Source organism: Haliotis cracherodii, unplaced genomic scaffold, assembly GCF_022045235.1.
Source record: "Haliotis cracherodii isolate W230 unplaced genomic scaffold, xgHalCrac1.p SCAF_5, whole genome shotgun sequence".
In the NCBI taxonomy this organism is placed as follows: domain Eukaryota; kingdom Metazoa; phylum Mollusca; class Gastropoda; order Lepetellida; family Haliotidae; genus Haliotis; species Haliotis cracherodii.
Genome location: NW_027266308.1, coordinates 36,738,429 through 36,766,219, shown reverse-complemented (window position 1 = coordinate 36,766,219; position 27,791 = coordinate 36,738,429). Strand labels below are relative to the sequence as shown.

Below are 27,791 nucleotides of genomic sequence, written 5' to 3'. Positions count from 1 at the left end.
GAATTTGGCCAAAAAGTATAATTGAAGCTTCTGGTATATCCCTGATCTGATATCGTTCAATAGCCATCAAACAGCCACCCGTCCACTGAATTACCAATCTGAACTAGAAATATAAGAGACAAGAAAGACCGCCTGTTCTGTTTTTCATAAATAGGCCTATGCATACAGAGTCAGTGTGACAAAAAAATTCTCTACAAAACTGTATGAGTATAGGGAAGACTTCAACTTTCCAATCATCAACATTGCCTTTATGTGGAGCAATATTCCAGCAGCCTTGGCTTGGTGAATACATTTCACAACTTCTGAGCTCATCTTTTCGCGAACACCCGTTACCATTACTGTTTGATAGTGATTCTTCAACACACGCTCATGATAAAGTATGAATCGTACATTCGATTCTGACAATTCTCATAAATATGGAAAAGGTTCGGTTGCTTTTAATTAAAAGTACGTCAAGGGGATAAAACGTGGACTGGTTGGCTCGGAGTCAGTATACAATGTGTGAGTGAGGTCTCCTGTTGAAGCTGCGGAATGGTATCTCAGTGCCCGCTCCCCCCCCCCCCCCCCCCACACACACACACACACTCACACACACACACTCCGCTGTGTAAGTGCGATGATCTTGAACGCGGCGTTAAGCCCCTTTTCACCTTACCCACCTTGATTCGCTTATCCTTTTTCAATACGCCTTGGTTTCGCCAGTAAAAATCAGACCAGCTTCGAGCCTATCTCCCCAATACTGCTCCTCTCATGCCCCGTGTGTACTGACTGGTATATCGATCCAAAACAGAGCGAAACAATGCTTTTATTAACAGAGCCTAATGTGTGTGGAATGATCTACAAACCTGAACACAGGTAACAAACAGATATCGAGCCCTTGATGAACATCAGTCACTGAAGTTGACATGAGCGTCAGGAAGTCATTCCACTGACAGTTGCCCTCCTTCTGAACTTTATTCCTTAAAGGGTGTCCTCATCCTTCAGGTGAAATCGCGGGACCATCTTTGATTGGTCGTCGACTCGTTCACATGGGTTTCCCCGCACTGTTCCCTAGTCACGTGACCAGGTCACCGTCAGCCGCAAGTACTGACAGTAGTTTTAATAAGGGCGTCACGTTCTTTGCATATTGATAACCGGCGCGCAGCTCTCTCGCTGATCAGCTGTTACGGCTTGGTGGTAAATGGAATCTCTAACGCGGCTTCAGTGATAGAGCCCTCTTGTGAGAGCTGGCTGGCCCTCGCTGGGCTACTACAGACATGGGAAATAATCAGTCCATCTCCTGCCTGGTGGACCGACCTCAAGCTCAGCTCAGCACCTACCTGACTCCCAAACAAATCAAACTGGTTCAAGATTCCTGGGATGAAATCAAAGATGACTTACCCACGCTTGGAGTTACCATATTTCTTAAGTGAGTATTTACATTTTTTACAACAAGAATTACAGGTGCTAGAAGTACAAGCACTTATTATAGATTTCCACCTGAGCGTTACATGTGAGCTGGTGTGGATTGCAAATTAACACTGTGTTTTCATCCAGTTAATGTACCTTTAATTAGGGTATTGTTACAAAGAGTATGGTTGAGAGGTGCTTGACAGTGTTCTGTCCCTTGATGTGGTGTCCGAGTAAATGTGCTCACAATTCGGAAACTGTTTTTTATTATTTAAAAGAAAGACACTTTAAAAATCACAATATATCAAATCTATAGTATGAAGTTAATACATTATTTGAAATTTACACTTACGGCATATTTTCCTAACCCATGCCATGGTACGATAAGTAGGTTTTAGTATCAGCTAGTGTGATAGCCTAGTAGACTGTGTGTTCACTCTGCAGAAACGCCGGTTCACCTCCACACAAATTTGCACCCCTGCCTCCATTCAAGTAATAGGTTTTATTTTTAAGACTCTCGCAAAACACAAACCAGCCAATAAAGCACTGCATAAGCGGGGCACTTAGTATATGACGTTCAACCTTCGAGAGTAACTGGTACTTATTGTCGTAAGTGAGTGAGTGAAAAGGCTTTTAACCCGATTTTTCCAATGTCAGCTTTATCACGACAGGGACACAATAAACGGGATTCCCTCATGGTATCCAGTAATACCAATTTCCACTAGGTGAAGATGATTCAATTGCACATGCACATTAAATAGTCAGTATTGTGCAATGAAATCTGCTTTTAGGCGAGATTTCGAATGTATAGAAAGGGTTTTGTCGCTTTTATTTTATTTTCACATCGAGATTCAAATTTGACCAAAGAAAACCAGAGAAAAATTCTTTTCAAACCGTTTCTGAAAATAGGACACAATTAATAATCAATTGATGATAATTATGTCCGTCGGTGTCAACGTTTCTACCGGGACAACCACGTGCACGACACCAGATAACGAGATAGTGCGAACAACCAAGCGAGCTGATCAGCGAGTTTATTGACCTAATGATCATCCAGAATGTTTGCCGACATTGGCAGTAATGTTAGCTGAACGGGTGAAGAAAGCAATTAAGTCATACGTAGTTGCCAGTCTGATCGGTGGTTAAACTGTTGTATAATGTCATGGGGTTTAATCGCATAAATCTAGGTTTATTGTAAGTCCTGATTCTGTTGTCAGTGTCATGTATTTATTCAGTGTCTGTTGTAGTCGATATTTGTCTCACATAGATGTCACACAGAGGTTCCTTTTTCGGAGTTCCTCTTGAGACGTGTCAGGTTTATAAAAACTAGGCTGTGTGGGGATGCTAGGTAGCCCCGTTGTTACGGTGTTGGTTCATTACGATGAAGTTTCAGGTTTGATTCCCAGATGGATATAAAGAAATAACTGAAAGGTGAGGCCGTGATATAGCTGGAATATTGTTAAAATCTGCCCAAATCCCATATCATTTATACCCTTGACGCGTCGGATATGTTAAAAAGGCACCTTTTCAGATCTTAATTAGAGACACATGTCATAAAAAAGATTTAACTGGAATAGACTGGAATCGTGTTTGTCATCCGAAATTTAAAGATTACCTCAATGTCATTTGGCAATTTGTCATCATAAAAACTTATATTTTTCTCTGTTAACTTATCATCTGCTGCCCATTATTTTCTTACTGTCTATATTGCGTGTGCACACATGCCTGCTAGATTAGTTTCTGAGTGCTCCTCCTTGGCCATTGACGACTCAACCATTAAGTAACATGTCTACTTGATGTGTAGAAATGAAGACACCGACAACACTTGTCTTTATCGTTAATCATGTATTTTGTAATATGGCTTTTATTGAATACGCTCATTTAGACAAGGATATTATATTAACTTGAGTGTCTTACATAATGCATAATTCTATGAATACTTGATTTATGTTTTGATGCGCTGGTAAGTGTACCATATAATTATTTAACACAGACTTAAAACATCCCACGACAAACTGATATCCGAATTATGATTGGATCGTAGAGTAGTTGTGATTGGGCAGTAGATCGTGTACAAATACATCTTCTCAGAGATCATACTTGTACATGAAAGGAGGAATATTAGTCAACCAAAAGCGTAATTGAAACACGGAACCAGTTAGGCAAGTCCTTGAAGTTGAAGATGAGACTTGGTGTCGTCTCTATAGCTCTACTTGAGACTGATTGCTTTACGCTTTATATCAAGTGGCCCGCTCAATCACTTCCGGTTATCAGGTGCGGCATGATGGGAGTTTTGCAGGGAGCCCTGGTCGAGAATCTTAACTGAAATTTACAATAGAATAGGTGGAATGCAATAAACTTGAGAGATCAAACTGACTCAGTTGGAGACTAGGAGTGACATTGAGAGATACGCTCGGAACGTGCAATTGGCAATTTGACATTGTAGATTTACGTCTTGATCATCAGACAGTCTGTTGCGATTAGATCACGATTTACAGCTCCCCATTTGGACATTTTACACAAACCCTGGCATGCCAATGAGAGACGAAGCTGCCGATTCAACACTGAAACGTAGATAACTACCTTATGTAATTTTGAAGACATTATCCAATCTAATTTTCATTTCACAGGATGTCAGAATGTAAACTTTGAATAGAAAGCTAAACAATGGCTGTAGAAAACTTAAATGGGAGGGTGCATTCAGTATATGTTTGTAGTTTCAAGTTTAATGGTAGAGCCTGTGGTTCTTTAACAGGAGATTAATATTATTATTATGTATATCTCTTAATTGTATATATAATTTTATATTTACTTATAACAACGACTAAACAGGAATAAAAAATAGGAAATATTAATGAATAGAATTAACCAATCTCTACTATGCTCTATGAGAGTTAAATATATAATTGACCTGTTTATAATTACAAGATAAATAAACAGAACAGAGAGGAACGTATTTCACCAGAGAGGCTTGGTATCTTATACAATCGACTAACTGCCCGTGATTCAGGAGAACTAACCTATTTGTTCAAAATAACAGGGTCCGTATTGTCAAGGTCCTACTATACAAGTATATATGAAGATGAAGATGTATTGGTTTGAATGGGACAAACGTCTTCATCATTTCTAACAACGTTTCAGAGCCACTTCATACCCTCCTTCAGGTAAGATGACGGCCATTAAAAGTGTGTCACGTCGTTTGGTTCTACCAACTTCTAAATGCCAGTCTGTTGTATGTTGACGGAAACGTCAGACTTTCAAGTTGGTCGTGCCCAAAGGCATCTTATCCTAGTCTCACCAACAAAGACGTGTAAAGCTCCTTATTTGATTAAGTGCAATTAGGTTTTCTTTCGGTCCAAACAATTTCAGGATACCAGGGCCAAGTGACCACTGACCATCCACTATATGGCCACTGTACATAGCCGTTATAAACACGATGCAGCCATTGGGCATGTCTTCGGAAATCCATGTTTCCATCGTACATTTACCAAGCTTCAAAAACACGTAGTGGCACTGCACAAACAATAGATAAAATGGTATTAAACGCATCTACCATTAGGAGTCAAATGTAATTTAAAGTATGTCGAATGTCGGATCCTATTTACACAAAGCTTAGCCGTAAGCTGCATAGACTAAGCTGGATCAGACATGTGTTAAAGGCACACTACAGCTCACGTGTTTGGGATTAAGGAGACTTACACATCTTGGGGCTCATTGAAGCTGAGTCAAAACAAAGCCCTGGCTTTTAGATAATACTGAGCTGTCAGGGTACATTATGATCTAGGTGTGGCTATCTGAAGACGTGTGTGATCTCTTATATGTTAAAATCAGGTCTTCAAGTGTGAGTTGTTTTTTTCAACGATGATTAATTTTTAATGTGAATGTACATCTGCATTCAAATATTATACACAGTAACATTAATGCATCTGATTAAATTCAAGACATAACTAATTTGACCACTTCCACCTGACTGTGATCGTTGGTCTGCCAGGGGAAAAGCCGTGATCAAACCTTGACAATTCGAAACGTCAACGCCAGAGAACAATTATCTGCCGAAACAGCTTCCACTGGGCGTAAAAGGCAAAGTAGTTGTGAAATTTGTATGAATAGATCAGTGATGACACCAGGTGTTCGAGAAAAGGGTAGGCATGCGTTACCTTGATCTTTTAACATAACCTGACCTACCGCGGTAGAACACAATTGTCGTTGCAATCCAACCCGTTCATTGTAAACTGCTGCGGTGCGTAAACATCTTGGAAATATATCATCAACTCATATAAAGGCTTGTGTTTTGGGTTGATGCAGAAAAATAAAACTCTTCAGGTCCTCCCGTTCCTCCTGTTTTCAGGGGACACAGTCTTAGCACTGTAATTCGCTGTGCATAGTTGTGTCCCCTAGCCAAGCCAGCCAGAAACCTATGTCCCTATGATCGTGGTTTCGACTCCAGTTCGCCCAAGGTTCCTAGGTTTGTCAGCAACATACCCGTTCTCATTGGTTTCACTGAAGTCGTAAACGTCTAAGACCTGCATCACTGAGGGCTTTACTCTCTCATCAAACAGAAATACTGTTCAAGGCGGCGTTAAACCAAACTCGCGCTCATTGTGTAATGCACCGCTCTAGGAAGACGTGCCAACTCACTCACTCTCTCTAGTTAACAGCAACAGTCGCTCCGCTGGCAACCTCAAAGGAAAAAGACCGCCTCCGTGGTCCAGTGTTAGAGTGTCCGCCTAGAGAGCGGAAGGTCCGGGGTTCGATCCCCGATCGCGTCATACCAAAAGACGTTAAAAGATGGTACTTGTTGTTACTCTGTCTGGCGCTCTGCATTAAGGGGCTAAAACAAGGACTGGTCGGCTCGGAGTCAGTATACTGTGTCTGAGTGGGGTATTCATGTTAAAACTGCGGCATGGTATCTCAGTGAGCTAGTACAAGCAGCCACACACACATACGTGCATGCACGTCGCTATATAAGTGCAATAATCTTGGACGCGACGTTAAACTCCATTTCACCTCACCTAAAAGGAAAATGACATATTCAGGGCGTGTTACCTTATTTGCTGCACAATTAATGTCGAACTACAATCCTGTGTTAGTCGTGGTATAGCTACATACTGAACATAATACATTTGGAATATAGTACTCATTTGGTGATATGGTTTCAACAAAACTACCACTGCCACACACATTTCTCTGATTTTTGTGTTCACAATAAATCCACGATTTCTTTTAAAAGTATGCTGTATCTGCGTGTAGGATACGTACAATTATACTTACGTTAACGTAAACATTGCAGTAAACATTGTTAAGACCCAGAGAATAAGCTTTTCCAACGGTTTGTACAGGGAAGTAAACATACTCGTAACACTTGAAACAAAACTTTACCGATAAAGATCGAATTACATTTTTTTACGCAGATTGGCGCGGAAAAGCATAAGTACAAATAATGCGTTCAGGTACATTTGGTTTCAAATCATCTGGTTTTTTATCATTATATATCCTGGTATAGGGGATACACAAAAGGAAGATAAGACGCTTGATTGTTACTGTAGTTTCACGACGCCAACTGAGTAGACAGTAGACTATTCTTCTGGATTTGATTCAACACTTGGACACATGTCCATGATCTTCCACAGAGTCATTTAGTTAGCACAGGCACGCGTTGGAACAATGCTGTTTTGTGAAACGTTCAATAAGCATCAATACAGTATGTAAAATTGCCAATGCCCCTCCGTGGTTCGAAGCCCATTGGCATCTTCTGGATTCACCTTGTTAAACAGTTCATGTGCACTTAGACTTAAAATCAATCTCCGCAATAAAATATGTTTAAATCAAATCAGTGAGAGCACATTTGACACTGTTTGTTATTTGTTGCTTCTGTATTCCAACAACACACACCCCCGTGAAAATGTGGTCTTAACAACCAATGCTTGCAATGTAATAACGGCGGGTGGTCAGGCTCGCTGACTTACGCAGATCGCTCATTATTGATATAACTGGGTTGTCTTGTCCAGACTAGATTATTTACAGACCACCATCATATAGCTCGAATATTGCAAAGTGCAGCGTGAAACAGCAAACAAACAAAAACAAACAAACAAACAAAAAGCAGGCGAATGGCAATACATCAAGGGGCTGAGCAGGACGACGCCTTACACTGCACTTCCAGACTTTCTACTCTAGTGTATATTTGCAAAAGTACTACCATAAAAACAAGTGGAAACTAATTATGGAAAGGATTTTGCTGATAGCTACAAGAACGTTAACGATAAGGAGGACCACCTTCGAAGGTGGACACTTTGCAACAGCCAATCTGCACTTTAACACATTCGTTATTCTTGTGGTGCCTGTGTTTGAATAAATGACCAAGGACAGAAAGCGCGTTTTGTGTAGTTTCCTCGCTTACCCATTAACATACGTCGTTTGAAATCCATGAGTATTTTAGAAGAATAATAGTTTCGGGATATTAATATTATAATTTAATTGAAAGGACGAAATGAAAATGCACTTTAGTAATGACATTAATTGAACAAGAAACAGATTTTGGATTTCTTATGTCAACATATTGCGGCTCAGAATAGTTTGGGTTACATGCTTACTGAAAGCTCTCATCAGTGTTTCATTAGTAGTCGAGAAGCCCTCATTTGATGCCATCAATACCATCACAATAGCAAGTTTGCCTGAAGAAATGTCTTATATTAAGATTTAAAGTGTTGACAAGAAAGGAAATATAATTAAATAAAAAACAAACCAAGAACAAACATATCCAAAGTGTAAATGTTCGAATTATCCTGAATCTCGTAATAGCAATATTCATATATTCCTGACGTTGTTTGAATAGATCAAAGAGTTGAATGTTTCGATCGTAGCCAGTTTTGCGGATAGAAACGTTATCTTACAGTTGTCAGGTGAATAAATCATTTGGAATCCATATGGAAACCACAACATGGCCGAAGGGACAACTGTAAGACACTTATACATCGGTGGCTATTATCATGATTCAACTGAAAAGACATGACGCTCAAAAATGATTTATGGATTTGTTTTATTAGTTTGATTTATGGTTTTTAGTAAAACTATTAGATTTTAATGAGATAGAATATCAGTGGATGTATTTTTGTATTTATACATTATAATACACGAAATGTATGTAGTACACGAAAATGAACAATTTGTGGTAGTTTATAATATCTTTTAATCCAGTAAAGTTAGTTACTCGGTAAACACATGACTGTATTAGCGTACCGCATAATTATTCCTATTCGATGGATCTTTTAGTAAAAAGAAGAAGTAATTGTTACAAGTTAGCTTGAATGACAAGCGACGTACAACTGGTTCAAAACAACATTAATGCTGAGTTTAATTTACATCAAAGTAAGTTCCACAGCTTTTGAAGCCGCTGACTTCAAATTGCTTTCAGTTCAGTTCATCGTCACATATGTTTTATGATTAATTACATCTCCAGTTTTACAGGAGGATTCTTACTGCACATTGATCGTTTTCTTTACGCAACAATTCATTTCCATTTCATATTTCTCCAATCTAATGCCAAACATGTCTCAAGTATTCATTCATGGAAATAAGTGTTTCATGTCACTCAAAACTTAGAGAGACCCATTTTACACTTCAATCTTCAGAAGTTCAGGACAATTTTGTCAAACCTGAAAGGAAACGGCATCTGAAGTTTACCAAGAAAACACTACACGAAATGTTGGATATGCTCATCTAGGTGGACGTTGGGGATGTGACATTTAGGCAAGGGGAAGGCATCCCAATGGCCACCAATTATGGTCCCCTTCTTGCTGAACTGTTTGTTTCTGCATATTAACGGAACTGCTGCTCCGAATTCAGCCCAGAAGTTTACTTTAAGCTTCAGGTATATCGATGATCTTATATCGTCAAATAACGGCCCTGAAGCCATATTCCTTTCACTGATTTACCAACTTCAATCGCTTATCTATTTCATATCAAGATACACGCATAAAGATTCAGAGTGACACAACACTATCCACAAGACTGTATAACAAGAGGGATGACTTCAACTTTCAGATAGTCTACACTCTCTTTATGTCGAACAAATTCGAGCAGCTCCAGGCTTTTGATGTCTACATTTCACAACTTTTGAAGTACAATCGAGCAGCATCTCTCTACGAAGATTTCAACGACAGTCATGCGACTCTTTCTCAAAAGTTGTTTGATCCAGTTACAATACTCAACGTTTCACTGCAGACACGTGGAGGTCAATTCCCAATTTGGCTTATCAGTGACAAAAATGAAATTACCTAGTTTGACTTACAAGCAGAGACATACATATCTTCATAGTGGGGATGTCAACGCCAAGACAGGGACACTGTTTGATCATATTGATAATGATACATCGCCGAGGTTTTAGGTGACAAAAATATCTCAACTCTGTCCGATAGTATCAAAACTGAAATAGTATCAGGTATATTCTGATCTCAGATACCATAGGTTGACTTCAGAAGCGAATTGATGTTCTAGAGAAGTATTGTAATGATTTTGATTTAGACATCAATTTGCATAAAGTTAAGGTGGTTGTGTTTAAGAAAGGTGGAGTGCTGTAAAGAAAAGAAATTCGGCTTTAAAGGTCCAAGTTGGTGTATGTATCGAATTTGGGCGTTACTTTTACGAGAAGTGTGCTCTGGTCTAGTCATTTCTCTATTGCTGGTTTACAAGAGTAAAAGGCAATGTTTGGAATTTTAAAGTCATTGATACAATTACATCCTCTTCGACATGACTTATAATTTAAAATATTTATTTGGAAATAGTTCCAATTTTGCTCTATTGTTCTAAGTCTGGGGTCAATACCAGAATTATGAAAAAGAAACCAAACATACAATGGCACGAAAGCGCTTTCTCGGTGTCTATTCGTTAACAGCCAACAACATGGTTGGAGGTGAATGTGGACGTTATCTTTTATATCTTTATGCCAACAACAGAGTTGTTGGTTATTGGTCCAAAGAAATGTTCTTCAGGCAGAAAGTTATGGTAAAATTAATTGGGTCTCAAAATGTAAATCTTTATTGTTCAGCTTGGATGTTAGCTCTGTTTGGGAATAGAAGTGTATAAGTCATCTTCAATCGTATTTGTCAGAATTTATGTCGCGTCCGAAATTTAGTTATGAACAGGATTGGCATAGTTTATTGAAAAAGCGTAGTAAATCTTTATCCATTCCCTATTCAAGGTATCGTTTGGTACAGAGTGGTATCTCAGCTGTGTGACAGTCAATAAATTTAGTGGCACTTACTTGGGTTAGATGTTTTTCGCTTAAGCTATGTGTTGAAACTGGGAGATACGCTAATATCCCACATAACAGAAGATTATATTGTGTTTGTAAAGTGGCGCATGTGGAGGAGGAGTATCACTTTCTGTTAGTCTGCCCCGGTTATAACAAGGTACGGGTGGATTACTTACCAAGGAAATATCAGACCAAACAAAATTTAATATCAATATGTCTACTGATTGTAAATTAATTAAACGTCTAGCTATCTATATCGATCAAGCAATGTGATTTCGTAGTACATTATTGTCAGAACAGTAAGATCTGTGTACATCACGCCAATACTAATACAAATGAAACCATGGGCCGATGGCAAACAAACTGAATAGAAGTGAATTTCCTATTTTGACTTGAACCATATGTTCCCGTGTTTGCGCAGGTGAACACTTGATCTGCCTTTGCATGTGTTTGTGACAGGTGCCACGGATGGGTCAAGATCAACTGACCTATTGCGAACTCCTGGTACCATCAATATTTCATAGAGATTCATAAACATATGTTTATGATATATCTTATGAAATGTTTTAATGGCTTTATGTTTAAGTTGGTTGGTTGGTTGGTTTGTTGTTTAATGCCGCACTCAGAAATATTCCAGCTATATGGCGGCGGTCTGTAAATATCGAGTCTGGACCAGACAATCCAGTGATTGATATCATGAGCATCGATCCACGCAATTGGGATCGATGACATTCATCAACCAAGTCAGCGAGCCTGATCACCTGATCCCCTTAGTCGCATTTTACGACAAGCATAGTCGCCTTTTACGGCATGTATGGGTTGCTGCAGAGCTATTCTACCCCGGAATCTTCACGGGTCCTTTATATCTAAGAGTGACTGAGCGAGTAAACGATGTTTAACGCCTTACTCAGCAATATTCCGGCTCTATCACCACGGCCTGTAAATAATCGAGACAACCCGGTGGCTGATGCTATGAGCAACGACCAATGACGTCGGGGAACGAAGACACCCAATCAACAAAGCCACCGATCCTGCCATAAATCTGTTTCAATCACTTGTTAAGACAATTATAGAATGGTGGGGACAAATTAAATTCCGGAATCCCGGAGAGCCTGTCAAAAGAACATTCCATAACGGCACTCTTTTCACAACGGCATGGTCACCATAGATCACAGGTTTAAACAGGGTGAAAAGGATTAATGCCTTGGTTCGTCACACCGAAATACTGGGCTCGATCCGCAACAAAGTCACCACGCGAGAAGCCTATTCCTGGAGACACCTTCATTTCTATTGCTGGAATATTACTTTAAGCGTCCTGTACTATAATTATTTTGCAAACATGTATGACAATAACCGCTGCTAGCTTACGACGCCCAGGCGTTGATTCGCTTTGCAGAATGTGTTCCTTGGGCGTGTCAAAGTCACCAACACCAGCATCACGTCAGGCATCCCTCCAGCATCACCTTTAAACTCACCCATTCCATCAATCACCTCTTCATCTATATTACTGATGCGATGCTGATACCTTTACTTCGGTATGGAAATGATGAGAATCAGCATCGCCTACTCCAGTAGGTTATCTTAGTATACAGATTGCTTTACAGCTTTAAGCTAGGCTACGATACAAGACGTCTTACAAGAAACATGGAATCAGCAGCATACATATTTCAGTTACATCCCAGATCTACACTGTCAGGTTCGTGCACTTCACCCAAACACATGTTGTATGGCGTGGTCTCAGAATCTCGTATCACCATTATCATAAATTGTTTATTCGGCATTTACAGAAGGTCACTGCAGTGCGATTACATCAGAAAGCAGCATGAATGGTGGCTTCATTGGGGGGAACAGTTACGTCTTCTGTACTTGTGACTTGGTTGTCCAAACGTATGTTTATCATCAGTTGTCATTTCCCTCTCCTTTCAACGCGGTGGAGACACCCGCCTATTTCGAAACATTCCTAAATTGATGGCAGGCATATTTCGGTTCGTTCTGCGCCGCTTTGCATTTCTAGGCGTTAGGGTAGCGTTGTGGCTCCTCGCGCCATAGGCCCCTGTTCTGTTAACGTTCCCACTAGGTGTCATATTTCCTCTCTCTCTCTCTCGGGGGCACGGGTGGCCCAGTCGTCTAAGGCGCCGCGATTAGCTGTGCAGAGTTGCGTCCCTTGGGGACGCCAGAAACCTATGATTGTGGGTTCGAATCCCGGTTCGCCCCGATTATGTTTCTAGGTTTGTCAGCACCATACCCGTGCTCATGGGTTTCATCGAAGTGGTAAACGTCTGAGACCTGCATATCACTTCGGGCTTTTTTCCCACATTAAGCTGACACGCCGCGATATAACTAGAATACTGTTAAAAGCGGCGTTAAACCCAACTCACACACACACACACACACTCTCTCTCTCTCTCTCTCTCTCTCTCTCTCTCTCTCTCTCTCCCATATATACGTATCCCCCGATGACAAATTCAACCTTTGTACAGACATATGTACTATGTGAATTTGAATCTCTATACGATTTACATCATCACGGAGATGAGTCATAACAGTTTTATTGCTGACACGAGAAGTGGATCAAGGTTTACAGAAGCCAAAACTTGTATCATATTGCGTATATGGTAAAAATGAAAATAATGATGCCGGTAAAAGGTAACGCACTTACTTCTTCTGCTTTATATCCATTTTGTTGCTATCATCGGGTAAGATTACAAGGCTGAATATCTATGTCATATAGATAAGGCGTCAGATTTTGTTTACGAGTAGATACTTAAAGCACTTACAAACCATATATTATTTGAATATGTTGTCCATAAACGACTTAAAGACCCAATGTAAAAGTCTTTGAGGAAAAGATAACACAATTTCCCCCGAATACAACGACGAGCAATATGACGTCAGGTTGATTAGGGTGATGTTAATAATGAGTTATTAAAACCTTCGTATTTTATGAACATGACGTAATTATCAATTTAAAATGAGAATTATCGAAATATATTCCTATTTATTCTCATACATGACGTTGTTTTGGCGTACAACAAACCTTGTTCGAAATATAACCCAATCACCTCCCTCGACAACCTCATTCCGTACGGCTGAACGGAGTGTCTTTGCGGTCATCGCTTTAGACTGCAGTTGGATTCCCACTGAATCAAGGCAAATTACACTTGTATTAATGGTCTTAACGTGATGTGTCTTACACACATGAGATGAGATGCTCCCATTGTCGTGTTTATTAGCGACGGATGTAACAGACGTAGTACTCTGATATGTGACTCTTCTGCCACGTCAGACACCTCATTGTGTTAGAAGTACAACACTAATGAAGGTCATACGTCCATTGTTCGTCAATGGTGACTTATAAGTGTTCATATAAGCGTTCCTAATGAAGTAATAGCTGTTGAAAACGTCCTTCAGTTGGGATCGCATACATGTAATCAAAGTAAAGTGAAGATAATGGGTAAGGGAAATTTTGCATCTGGTTCTACGTACCAAGTATACTTACGACCTATATATATATATATATATATATATATATATATATATATATATATATATATATATATATATATATATATAATCTGTATCATTGGCAAATCATCCCCTGTCATTCTTGCTGTGCCACTCTTGCTGTGCCTCTTTGGCTGTGCCTCCCTGTCTGTGCCACTCTGGCTGTGCTACTCTGTCTGTGCCTCTCTGGCTGTGCCTCTCTGGCTGTGCTACTCTGGCTGTGCCTCTCTGGCTGTGCTACTCTGTCTGTGCCACTCTGGCTGTGCCTCTCTGGCTGTGCCTCGCTGGCTGTGCCACTTTGGCTGTGACTCCCTGTCTGAGCCTCTCTGGCTGTGCTACTCTGGCTGTGCTACTCTGGCTGTGCCTCTCTGGCTGTGCTACTCTGGCTGTGCCACTCTGGCTGTGCCTCTCTGGCTGTGCCTCTCTGGCTGTGCTACTCTGGCTGTGCCACTCTTGCTGTGCCACTCTGGCTGTGCTGGGCTCAGTTACACAAAATGATCACCAACCATACCTTCATATTGGTCTCCCTACATTCATAGTTCTACTTATCAGTAGTATATAAAGACGGTGCTGCTCTGTATGCAGTAGTTACTAAATACCATATGGTTTAGCATGTTTTTCGCGGACATCTTGTGTCATCGCAATTTGAAAGTGATTCACAAACACATGCTTATGATAGAGTCGGAACTGTACAATAAACTCTGCCTTCTGCAAAGATTTCTTCTTCTAATAGAAAGGTGGCTTTTATTCCACAACGTATTTGAATATCATTATGACATATGGCATAATGTATTTCAACGTAAATTTAGAACCAAGAATTATTACTTTCTTTGCAATAATGACAGGTGATAGGATAAGAGTTTCTGAGTAAGTTTTGCGCCATGTTTTTAGCAATGCATAATCAATATGATGGCGGGGGACACCAGAAATAGGCTACACACATTGTAAGGAGAATCGAACCCGGACCTTCGGTGTGATGAGCGAACACTTGTGCCGCACGATACCCAACGCCCGATGAGATAGATAAATATATACCATACAACAAACGTATGCTTAAGAGTGGGTGATTGTGCATACCAGTTCGGATACCAGATTCCGTCCATTACATCATCTCAGATCAAAACATCCAATAATAGGATAGTCTTACCTGTATCTCCAATCATTTAAACTTCAAACAAAACGGAAGTAACAAATTCAGAAAAACTAACAGTAACTAATGAATCATTGTAACGAATTAATTACAACACCAGGTATTTGCTCAACGGATGGGCACGTCATACCGCTAATAACACCTATTGCCAGCTTAGATCAAGACGAAGGCGGTTCATATGTGAAAGTGAGACTTTGTCTGATAAGAGTGAATACACTTATCTCTATCTGCTAGATAGACAGACTTAATAAAAATGTGATCTAGCAGACATACATTGTAGCGAGGGACTAGTCCCTCTTTAATCCATTCATCTCGAAACTCTAAAGTTAACCCATTACCATTTAACTTGGAGATACCAGAACCCCGTTCTTCCAGTTTAATTCAACATGCAGTGTTCATGTCAATTAATATTCTGTATAAGAATCCTAGGTCATTAAACACGCTCTCCAAATCTTCGCAGTTCGTGCGATCTGATTATAAGGCACATTGGCAGGGGGAATCAAATACCACGTGTCAACTCCAACGTGAGAGAAGATGTTTCATTCGTGGAATTGTCATTAAACAGACTTGGTTTTAAATTATCATGTCGTGGATCGTCAGTACACACAGCGCTGTAACAATAAATCTGTATCCTCTGTATATTCAGGCGCTGTTATTCACAGGGTGGTCTTACAGAATTACTAAGATAACAGCTTCTAAAACCAACATGTATATAATCATTGGCTATTAAGATACCAAAGTTTGACGATGAAAAATTGACTTCGTGCGTGGTCCTGTCAGTGTTATGGTTTAGATGATGATTACTAGAGACCGATGAATCTATGAGTAGTCAGATGCATTATATCAACCCCATCCACACATCGAGAGCCGTCACCATGTACCTCTTTAGATGTAAGGTCACTTACACTTAACATAACGCTGTTGGGGAACTGGTTAAAATGGAACTCGTTTTTATAAAACAAACAGTAATCAGTTGGCTTGAGAATTTGACACTTGAACCTATTTCACCTTCCCTTTCAAAATGGACGCGCCTGGACCCGCAAACCTTGTGTTTTAATCCCAGATCAATCCCGATGTTTATCCTTAGATTGTCAGCACTACATCCGTGCTCATGGGTTCCTCCCAAATGGCAATGTTTACGACATGCGCCACTTTAGCCTTTCATCTCTCATAAAACTGATATGCATTTAGTATAACTAAACGTGCTTGAATCAATATTAGCCCTTGCCATCTTTCTTTGTTTATCAGTGTCAAACCCGTGTTCGTGGGTTTCACATCGGGCATTCCAAACTGAGCTTAACGCCGTGATATCACTAAAATACTATTGAAGCGGCGCACTACAAAACATACTCACTGATATAGCTAAAGCGTAATTAAATCCAAATCCACTCGCTTTTTTTAAAACTGCAAATAGGAACTATTTTCTTACATGTCATTTTGCTGTACAACATACGAGGGCACAACATGTGTACGAAGGCAAGGCATTCTTGAGCTGCTGTTGTATAATTTGAATAACTATTGAACATTATCCGGCTGCTTGGCCCTGTAGTACTTGTGATTCATTTACAATTAAAGCTACTTTATCGTACCACCACTTCACGCAAATCGAAGGTCATATCGAGCGTCATCTATCTGTGGAAACCAACACCTACACGTCGCAGCTGATGTTGTGTTCCATGATGGATAAAATAGTAATTTGTGTCTGGTGAACAGCAGCTCAGTTTATTGAAATCTCTACAAGACGTGAGTGTCAAAAGTAATTTACGTCAATAAAGTAAGTTATGCCAATTGTGTGAGTGCCGGATTCTTCTGAAATGGCAGGATATGGGTATCCTTTACACGACGACCTGGTGTCATCACTTATCAGTGATCCATTCATGTAAGTTTCACTGTTACTTTGCCTTTTACGCCCAATGGAATCTGTTTCGGCGGATCATCGAGACTGGTTATTCTCTGGCGTTTTCGTTTTACAGTCTCCAGACTGTAGCATCAGAGCGGCTTTGGAGTATCGCCTGTGCTTATTCTTTACCTTCATTTTCCTATCAATTCTACCTGTATTTGTGTCCTAGGACTTCCACTGAACAATAACATACATTGACTGTTCATGAAGAGTGTGAGGAAATAGCCTATCGGCAAAAGGCAAGGCAATCTAAGTCCCACTTCGTTCAGTATGTTAGACACACCATAGATGCATGGAATATATTGCATGCGCTAACTTGTCGATAACATTCAATTTCATAGTACAAATTACGATACGTGTGAGAAAAGCTTACTTCGCGTCCGATTAAGAAATGTCATGATCCCTGGGGGATCTGCTACACGTACGTTGTGGAATTCAATTTGGAAATGGAAAGTTAATTTTGGAAACCTTTCACGTATATCAAGACACGTGTTTTTCACTCAGCATTGGCTTGCCAATAGGAGGATTGAATTTCTATGACTTTCATTTTAAGGGACTTGGAGTTTAAAAAGACAAAAGCTGAAAAATAATGTTAAGCAGCAGCAATGACCTATTTCTCAAACTTTAATTCAGTCATTAACAAAAGAGCACTTCCTTTGTAGTAAATTTCAACTTAACCATAATCCGACATGAATGTAACCTTTTAGAGAAATGATGATTTTGGAGATTTAATATCAGATTTAATCTCAAATCTATACTTAATATTGCCGTATGGTAATGTCGTTACGGTTTTAAGATAAACTTCCGTTTGATTGAAATTCATCATTGTACGCATCTTAAACATGCAGATGTTGGGCATTGTGGTTATTTTGTGCTTCTTTTAATCCCAGGTAACTGTGAAGGATTACTTGAATGTAATCACTTCTTTGTACTGCTTCATTCAACGAAATAATAACGGCACTTGGGCCAACATTTCCAAAGGATGTCCTTCTATCTGTAGTTATAAGATGCGTCTAACTGTAGTGTGATAATGACCCACTGGTACACATTATGGTCGGGTATGTCGAACGTTTGTTTTATACCCACTTTATCGAATCCTGGTTTGTCTGCATCGCGAATGAGTAGACACTGCGCAATTTGATTACACCAACGTATAGACCCATTCCTTTGCTCCATATGTCAGCGAATGATGCTGAATTCATGGACAAGGATCAACATTGGTCCTCCTCCTCCCAAATCAGCGGGCACAGGTGGTCCAGCCATCTAAGTCACCGCAATTCTCTGTGTAGACCTGCCTCCTTAGGCGTGCCAGAAACCATATTGAATGATTGTGGGTTCGACTCACGGTTCGTCTTGATTATGTTCAAGTTAGTCAGCACCATACCCGAGCTCATGGGTTTCCCAAAGTGGTATTCAATATCAGCTGTCTGCTCCAGAACAGGTATATTTCCTGTGCATATGTGCATATCTGTATGACACTAACCCCTTGCACAGCGCATGTGTATACCAACATACATATAACATGTCCCATTTTAATTCTGGAAACCCAAAAGTCCAGAAACTCTACCGTCTTTTCCCAGTCTCGGTCAAAGGTATTTACAAAAATAAGCATGCTGTTTTCATGGGAACATACTGAGGAAGAAAAAATGAAAAAAAAGAGTTCAAAAACTCAATATTTACACCATCTCGGCGAAGTTTGGCCCATGGGCCTGCCCATGGACGAGAATATTTTCCTCTACTCAAAACTCTATGTTTTTGTTTCGCAAATATTTAACTTGTATTCCATCAAGTATCATACACAAAATTTAACTCATTTTAACTTAATTCAACGATTTTATACCGATATTGAAATAGTTCGCCCATGGGCGAAAATATTTTCCAATACACAAAACTTATGTGTTTGTTTCGCAAATATATTTTAATGCATTCCTTCACGTATCATGACACAAAATTTAACTCATTTTAACTTAATTCAACGATTTTTTACCGATATTGAAATAGTTCGCCCATGGGCGAGAATATTTTCCAATGCACAAAACTTATGTGTTTGTTTCGCAAATATATTTTAATGCATTCCTTCACGTATCATGACACAAAATTGAACTCATTTAAACTTAATTCAACGATTTTATAGCGATATTGAAATAGTTCGCCCATGGGCGAGAAAAAGGCTTGGCCCATGGGCGAGAGTATTTTCCTTTACTCAAAACTTATGTGTTTGTTTCGCAAATATATTTTAATGCATTCCTTCACGTATCATGACACAAAATTGAACTCATTTAAACTTAATTCAACGATTTTATAGCGATATTGAAATAGTTCGCCCATAGGCGAGAAAAAGGCTTGGCCCATGCGCGAGAATATTTTCCTTTACTCAAAACTCATGTTTTTGTTTCGCAAATATTTAACTAATCTACATATATTTATAAGTGTAAGAGGGAAACCGTGCAATGTTGCGTCCCGTGGGTACGCCAGAAGCCTTTGATTGTGGGTTCGAACTTCGGTTCGCCCCGAATATGTTTCTCAGCACCTTATCCGTGCTCGTGGATTTCACCAAAGTAGAAAACGCCCAAGACACTTCGGGTTTTCCACCCAGATTCAGCCGACACGCCGTCATATAATTATAATACTGTTCAAAGCGGAGTTAAACCCAACTCAACCACTCACTCACTCATAAATTTGGTCCAGGTGACAGTATATGCTGTGCAGGATTGTTTCCTTTTGTCTTGCTAATATAATGTTCTGAATGAACTCTCTCTGTTGGTCATTTCTTGTGTCCGATTTGGTATTTCTTAAGCTACCGAAAGACAGATGACTTTTTAAATCAGCCATCTATTTACCTAATCTAGTAGTTCTCACTGATGAGTGGGTTTGTGATGCGATGACATTAAGCGGTTTGAACCTAGTGTGTTCAAATAACCTTTTAATGCCGCTGCATCGTTAATGTCCAATGATCTCGGCTGTAATCTGAGAGGTAATCATACTTAATTACAGTCATCGATAGATGACGACACAATTACTTCACGTACGAGCGGGCTCGTTATCTGAGCACTCCGTTCTTTGTACAATGGCTTTGGATCCCGTGACACCTACGTTACACGTTACAAGAGGTATAGATATTAGATAGACGAAATGACTTCTTGTCGCCAAGTGTCCATTTCTGCCTTGTGAACCCTTTAGTTCTCAATACTATTATCAAACGCTATACTATTATCAAACGGCCAAGGGGTCATTCTAGCATTAGGACAACTGACTGTAGATTCATGAATTTCATTTTATTTTTTAGGAGTGAACTGTCGATTGGTTACTCTGATGTTTGTACCATGACACTTTAGTATTTACAAAATGAATTCCCATCAGTGCAGTACTGCCCAGTGACTTGTTCATTGACTCTTTCATATTTGTGTTAGGCAACGACGTCTAATGATTTGTTAGGTTCTTGCTCCTTGACATATTAATATTTGTGTCCGAACAACGACGCGTTGTGACTTTTCAGGTGCTTGTTCCTTGTATAGTGTATCCGCTATTCTGACTATTGTTTTGTTTCTTTGGTGTTTTTGGAGGAACACAAAGATCCGGGGTAGAATAGGTCTTCAGCAACCCATGCTTGTCGTATAAGGCGACTAACTGGGTCGGGTGGTCAGGCTCACTGACTTGGTTGATGCATGTCATCGACCCCAATTGCGTGGATCGATGCTCATGTTGTCAATCACTGGATTGTCTGGTCCAGACTCGATTATTAACAGACCGCCGTCATATAGCTGGAATATTGCTGAGTGCGGCGTTAAACAGCAAGCAAACAAACACACAAACCGTTTCCCTCATACTGTTTCACAGAACTACACTGTGTGTATAAATGTATGTTTTTATACATTTACGTCTACAATGCACATTAGCTACTGTCTACAATGTGAAAGCGACAAAACCCTTCCCATGGTCATACACAAACTCTGCTAAAAGCAGAGTCGATTGTGCGATTCCGACTCTATCATGAGGATGTGTTTAGGAGCCACTATCAAGTATTGATGACACCAGGTGTTCGCAAAAAATTGAGCGTATGTTAGCCACATATTGTATGTGGACACTTTACGATCTCACCATAATACTTCCGTTAAACTCTGGTGCACCCCGCCGTGATATTGCTGGATTATTGCTTAAAGCGGCGTAAAACCATACTCACTTACTTCCGTTGAACCTATACAATCGTATCTACCTCTGTGCAATACATATATTGATATATCCTAACCCATCTATCTAGTGTTGTGAATAATAACATCCAACAGCTCTTTAACTCACAGTCTCTACCAATGTACACCAAAGCTTGTAATATTCTTTCCAATGACCTTTTCACGCTGTTTCTGTGTCTCCGCACCCCGGGCATCTAGCTACTGTAGGAGACCATTGCGTCATTCATTCGCAGCTGGATTACATCGCCCCAAGGCTAATCCCTGGACTTGCTCAATCGTTTTGATACCGCTGTTCGAATGAGTAATTTAGGGCTGCTGGTTGTCCAAATGGTTACCGTATTGTTGGAACGGTTCAACTAATGATGTATCAACCGGCAATTCTTGAAAAACATAGTAACTGTGGTTTGGGTATTTGAACCATATGACCCCCTTACATTGAGCAGTTAAAGTCAAGCAACGTAATGAGACGAGGTTTGCGTCTGAAAAAGTCGTGTTGAGCTCACAGCAACTGCTTTGGGAACCAAGAGTGTTCATCACTTTCTGTTCGGGAGATGTTTTTCCCCTTTTCCCTCGAGCTCAATAAGGAATAGTTTGTCTGCTGTTTCCTCAGTGAAATGAAACTGAATAATTGAATTCGGTGGTCAAAACCACTACACAACAACATAATTACAGTTTGTCTTTTATTTGGCACGATATGTGGAATGTTTATAATGGAGTAATAAAGATATCACTTTATTTTTAAGATATCTTTTTTCCATAAATATTTTTGATGAAACTGGAGGATATGTTAAAGTATGTAGAATCTTCTAAAACGGGTTTATCAGGTCAGTGAAACGATATCAAATTTATCAAAAACCAAACGGTTATTTGGCTATTCCTCCTCCTGAACTACACCCTCCGTGAATCTTTCCAGAGAATGCCGAGATCGATCGAATAGCGAATTACGTATCACAGAATTGTAAACTGCTGTTGAAACGACTTAATATCTGATGATTTTCTTTAAATTGTTGCCAAATCCCATTGTGATGACCATTAAACTTGCCCGCTGCATGTTTCTCGCTATTACTGAAGTTCAACATAAAGAAAGAATGCTCGTTACAACAACTCACTATACTTGTAGCCATTGGTTTAATGTCTTCCCTTCAAGTGCAATCTAGCACTACAGTTTAAGATAAACCAGACTCTGGCCCATACGATCTTCTTCCACGTGGTTACATAAATTGCAATAATCGGAACATCTATCCAATTTGGCCAATTTGAAACCCAAATAACACAAAATGAGAAGTCGGTAAAAGCATTTATTGACGAAGCACCTAATGTCCAAATTCACATTCACTTTCCAGAAGAAAAAATGCTCTTAAGATAATGTGTTCTGTCATACATGCACACAGCTGTACATGGATTGCTGCCCTTCGAATCCAGCAGGGCAGAACGTAGTTATGGTCAAAACCCCTGTTAAGTGCTGCATGTATGTGAAGCAACTCTTCCTCAAAGTGCCAAATATTGTCGTAACAAGCAACAATCAGGCGGGCGTCTCTCTTCCCATCGTTCTCGGACCGCTAGAATCAATATGAGCGTCCACGTTAGGATCATTGCCCTCCTACGATTCTGTCAGCTGAGAGCGATTAATACTTGGAAGATATCGTGGAATCCGAGCTGTGATGTTTAGTTTGGGACGTGAAAACTTTATCGAAAGGTGTATGAACTGTCTGAACAGTTGTGTAATAACAGGGCCAACATGTTGCCTCGTCCATACATGTATTAGTAGGGGGGTTTCTGTGTCCTTTTTACAAAGAAATGACTTTATTAAACCGTTTTTACTGGAACAGTTATCACGTTACAAGTAAGTTTTGATCGGTGTAACGTATAACTGATATTTTTATGTGTATGGTTTTCATTTTTATAACATTTATGTGGAATATGCTTCTGATATATTTTAAATATGGCCGAAATATAATTGTTGATATGTCTTTATATCACAGGAACATCAATAACTCGTTTGAAGGTGAAACCTCAACGGTAGATGTCAGTACGGTAGTTACACCATTCAATCCCTTGCCCATAACGCATAGGCGCCAGACAATACATCGCCATGTACTATAAATCAGATGTGTCATCGAAATAACATCGGGTTATCCCTAATTCGAAACAAGTGGAGTCCGCCTAAAAGCAATCAGCCAATAAGACAGTACATCGTTATTTACTATAAATCAGATGTGTCATCGAAATAACAGCGGGTTATCCCTAATTCGAAACAAGTGGAGTCTGCCTAAAAGCAATCCGCCAATAAGGATTCTCTCGGGTACAGAAACGATATATCGGTTATTGCTATTTTGACTTGAACAGATATATACCTTCCTTACCCGTCAACACAACGCAGTTCACCGAGATTCGCTGTGCAGAGTTGCGTCCCATGACCACGGCAGAAACCTATGATTGTGGGTTCGAATCCCGGTTCGCCCCGATTATGTTTCTAGGTTTGTCAGCACCGTGCTCGTGGGTTTCACCGATGTGGTAAACGTCTGAGACCTGCATCACTTCGGGCTTTCCTCACACATTAAGCTGACAAGCCGTGATATAACTGGAATACTGTTAAAAGCGGCGTTAAACCCAACTCACTCGCTCACTCACACAACAATGTTGACTAAAGGCTGTTACCGGTACAAAGAGGGACGTGCATTATAAACGATGATGAGAGATTCAGTATATTTGAAGTTACACGTTAACCCATTATATTAGATGATATAAAGATGACATAATCTATATTTAACTATTGCGTAATATAACACAGTAAATTGTTCCCCGAACCGTTATTTATGTTAAGAGCAATGTCATCTTCTTGATACGGACATTTAAAATCACTTAAAAACTTTCACGTTCCCCTCTCCTCTTGCATCGTTTAATCCATTGACACTTAAAAGGAACATTAACGGTAGCCAAAGATAGGTTTTGCTTCCAGTTATACGACAATTCCCGAGAGTGTCTTCATTTATCGTTAACCTTCCGCATATAAGGTTTCAGGTTCAGCCCTGAAAAAGTTGTTCAAACACGAAGCTTTCCCCTTCGATCATGTGCCGCACCAGACGGTCACAGCCCAATTTCCTAAATCGACCCATAATTGTCACAAGTATTTCGCAAAGCCAAGAGTTCACAAGAAAGCAATGAGTCCCGCTGGGCTTGTGGACGAACATAATCTCCTATTTTAAGTTCACAAAACCTAAGGTTGTTGTAATAACATCTGGCGGAGTTAAAAAGAGAAACTACACATGTTACGGCTTCAGTTGAGTTGACAAGATTCATAAAAACGTCGTATTAAAACTATTGACACATCGCTGGAATAATGGGAGCATTCGTCCATGAAAATTGCTTCCAAGATTAACCACAGACGAGGATTGATCAGCTGTTTCCGGCAAGGGAAGAACTTACAGATTACAGGCCCATCAAGACGTCTGAACGACGGTGTGATCACGTTTAGCTGTTATGCAATCATCAGAATTGATCAAGGGACACGGGTGGCCCAGTCGGCTAAGGCGCCACGATTAGCTGTGCACAGTTTCGTCCCTTGGGTACGCCAGAAACCTATGGTTGTGGGTTCGAATCCCGGTTCGCCCCGATTATGTTTCCAGGTTTGTCAGCACCATACTCGTGCTAGTTGGTTTCACCGGAGTGCTAAACGACTGAGACCCGCATCACTTCGGGTTTTCCTCCCACATTAAGATGACACGCCGTGATATAACTGGAATACCGTTAAAAGCCGCGTTAAACTCACTCATTCAGAATTGATCATGTTCTAAAGGTAACTTTGTAATTCCTATGACTGGGTCTGAAAATAATGGATGATATAATGACAACGAACAAATTATTTAAATACTTATAGTTTATTTCAAAAATAGAAGGAATAGATATTGAATGGAAAATATAGTCTGGGCGTTCGAACCATATGTTCCTCTTTCACTGAGTAGTTAGAAATCAATATGAGAGTGCTCGCAGCAACTGCCTTGGGAACCTGCAGACATCACTTGCTGCTCGAGAGATGTTTTCCCCTTTCCCCAGAGTTTGTCTTCTGTTTCCTCAGTGAAATAAAACTAATAATCCTAGCCTCTACCGAAAAGTGATTACACATACTTTTTTATGGAAATTGTTTGAGTGGCGGGTGCTACCGGTTGGACATGTCATTCTTTTCGCGAACACCTGATTCTATCACTGATTTTCACTGAGCCATTCATATAATTGTCGCTGTATTTTTGCCTTTTACGCTGGAATCTGTTTCATCGGATAATCGAGACCGCATGGGTATTCTGTGGCATTGGCGATCTATATTTACTTTAACTGGGTCGATGTTTCTGCTGGTGGACTGAAGTGCATAAACTCAGTAGCATTTATCAATTATGCTGAGTCAGCTACAAAAGAAATGGTTGGGTCGAGACATTCAAACTGTTTTGCCAAACGAACATATTTCTTAAGGGTTTTTTAACTTATAAGCAGCAGCGTCTTTGTACTTGTTCAAAGTTAACGTATTACAAAATGAACATACCATTTTTTATAAAATCAGGAAATGTGTTACCATGTGACTGGATTTCACTTAATTGGTTTTTACAGACCGCCGTCGCATGGCAGGAGTACTGCTGTGTGGTGTCAAGCCCCCAACACGTTTTGTAATGAGTGGGGGCAGGACATGCTTACCCGTTTCTCGAACTCCGGGTTTTATTACTGATGACCAGTGATAACCAACTTCTAAATGCCACTGTTGTATATCCACATAGCGACCTCCCTTGTTCATGATACCAATTTCTAAATACCACTTTGTATCCATAGAACTATCTCCCTTGTTCATCATATCAACTTCGAAAAGCCATTTGACAATGTTATCAGTGACATGTTTGAAACTGAGACTTTGCGTGTAATTTGGGTATATTTTGCAAGATTAGTCTATACCGTAAAATGTAAACTAACGTTCAAAAACTGTTATGTTTGAACAAATTGAATGAAAGGATTTAACGGAAATATTAACATTGCTTAGTTCCCCTTTAAATAGTCGAGGTAGTCATCGAGTTCTCATTCAGAAGGCTGCGTAATTCCTAAACGAGGATCGTGCTATTCTAAGTGTAACTACGATTTCCTTCACATGACTCCTAACTGGAAGTTATATATCAATCAATCATTTATTTCCAGTACATATAGGCCACAGGCCTTTGTGTACAAAGGTTGAGTACAGACAAGTTTTAAATATTCAGTTTCGCTTTTCTTACTTCATTTGCATAATATAGATATTTTGATAGATTTGTAATAATGTATGCATCTGGTGATGACAGAAGCATAATAAATTTATGAACGTTAGGATGACAATAGAACTTTGCTTTGAGACATGGTTGCCGTAACTTGACATACGATGGACAAATAAGCAGGAAGTGGTACTCGGTTTCAACACAAAGTTTGCATCTTCTTAAATTTCTTGGGATTTTAAAATGACGCCATTTCTCAATTTCAAAAGTATGACAACTCAGTCTGAATCTCGTGAGGGTTGTTTTCACATTTTGCAAATTTAAGAATGCCAAATAAGGTTCACATATAACATAAGTTTTAAAACAAACATAATATGACATTTTTGAACTTGCAAGAAGTTCGCTATGCCAGATCTGCTGAAATTTGTCTTTCAAACGTTTTTTAAACATATGAAAAAAAACCTTTCGGTTTCCATACATTTGGAACCTCCATAAATCTCCGAACCCAAGTTTACAAAGATAACTCCTTAATTAGTTACCCAATTGAAACGACCATGTTCATGATACAGGTACAACATATTGTAGCACTTTCTTGGTAAACGGAAATCTGGCATCTTTAGTATCACCCCGGGAGTATCAAACATCTGCAAATAGATGTATAAGGATGTGGATAATGTCTGGATGGAGCTGTACACCAAACGGACACTCCTCTTCCATCTCAAGAACTATTTCATTTATAAAGAACTGGAACAAGTACTAAGTACGGGCTAAGTACACAGCCTTTCCTGACACCCAAAGGGCAATCGAATGCCTCAGACCCACGATTTTTGGACCTTACACTTGCCTTAACGTCCTTGTAGATTGACTGCAACATTCTACCCATTTTTATACTTAATCCCCGTTTATAAAGCAAACTCCAAAGAAAGTAACGGTGTATAGAATCGAATGCCCCAGAGAAGCCAATAAAAGCGACGTAAAACTTACCCCCTTTCCGTGAAAGGAATCGCTGTACAAGAGCATTAAGGACAAAACAGTTATGTGCAGTGGAATACCTGTCTGGCATTCAGAAATAACACAAAACTAATCTCTTGCATAGAAATGAAGTGAATACTCTGCTAAGGTCACTCAGAAGGCTTATGGCTCGATAGTTATCTGGAACCGTTGCGTCATCTTTCTTATTTAATGG

The 27,791-nt window shown here is 39.8% G+C and overlaps 1 protein-coding gene across 1 annotated transcript in view; it reads left to right on the top strand.

The window, feature by feature from the left end:
- Positions 1–1,120: 1,120 nt before the first annotated feature.
- Positions 1,121–27,791, top strand: part of LOC139442474 (neuroglobin-like) — a 77,305-nt gene continuing 50,634 nt past the window's right edge. The window contains exon 1 of the mRNA XM_071223282.1: positions 1,121–1,408. Within this exon, the coding sequence (XP_071079383.1) occupies positions 1,257–1,408 (152 nt within the window). The 5' untranslated portion in view covers positions 1,121–1,256. The remainder of the gene's footprint in view (positions 1,409–27,791) is intronic.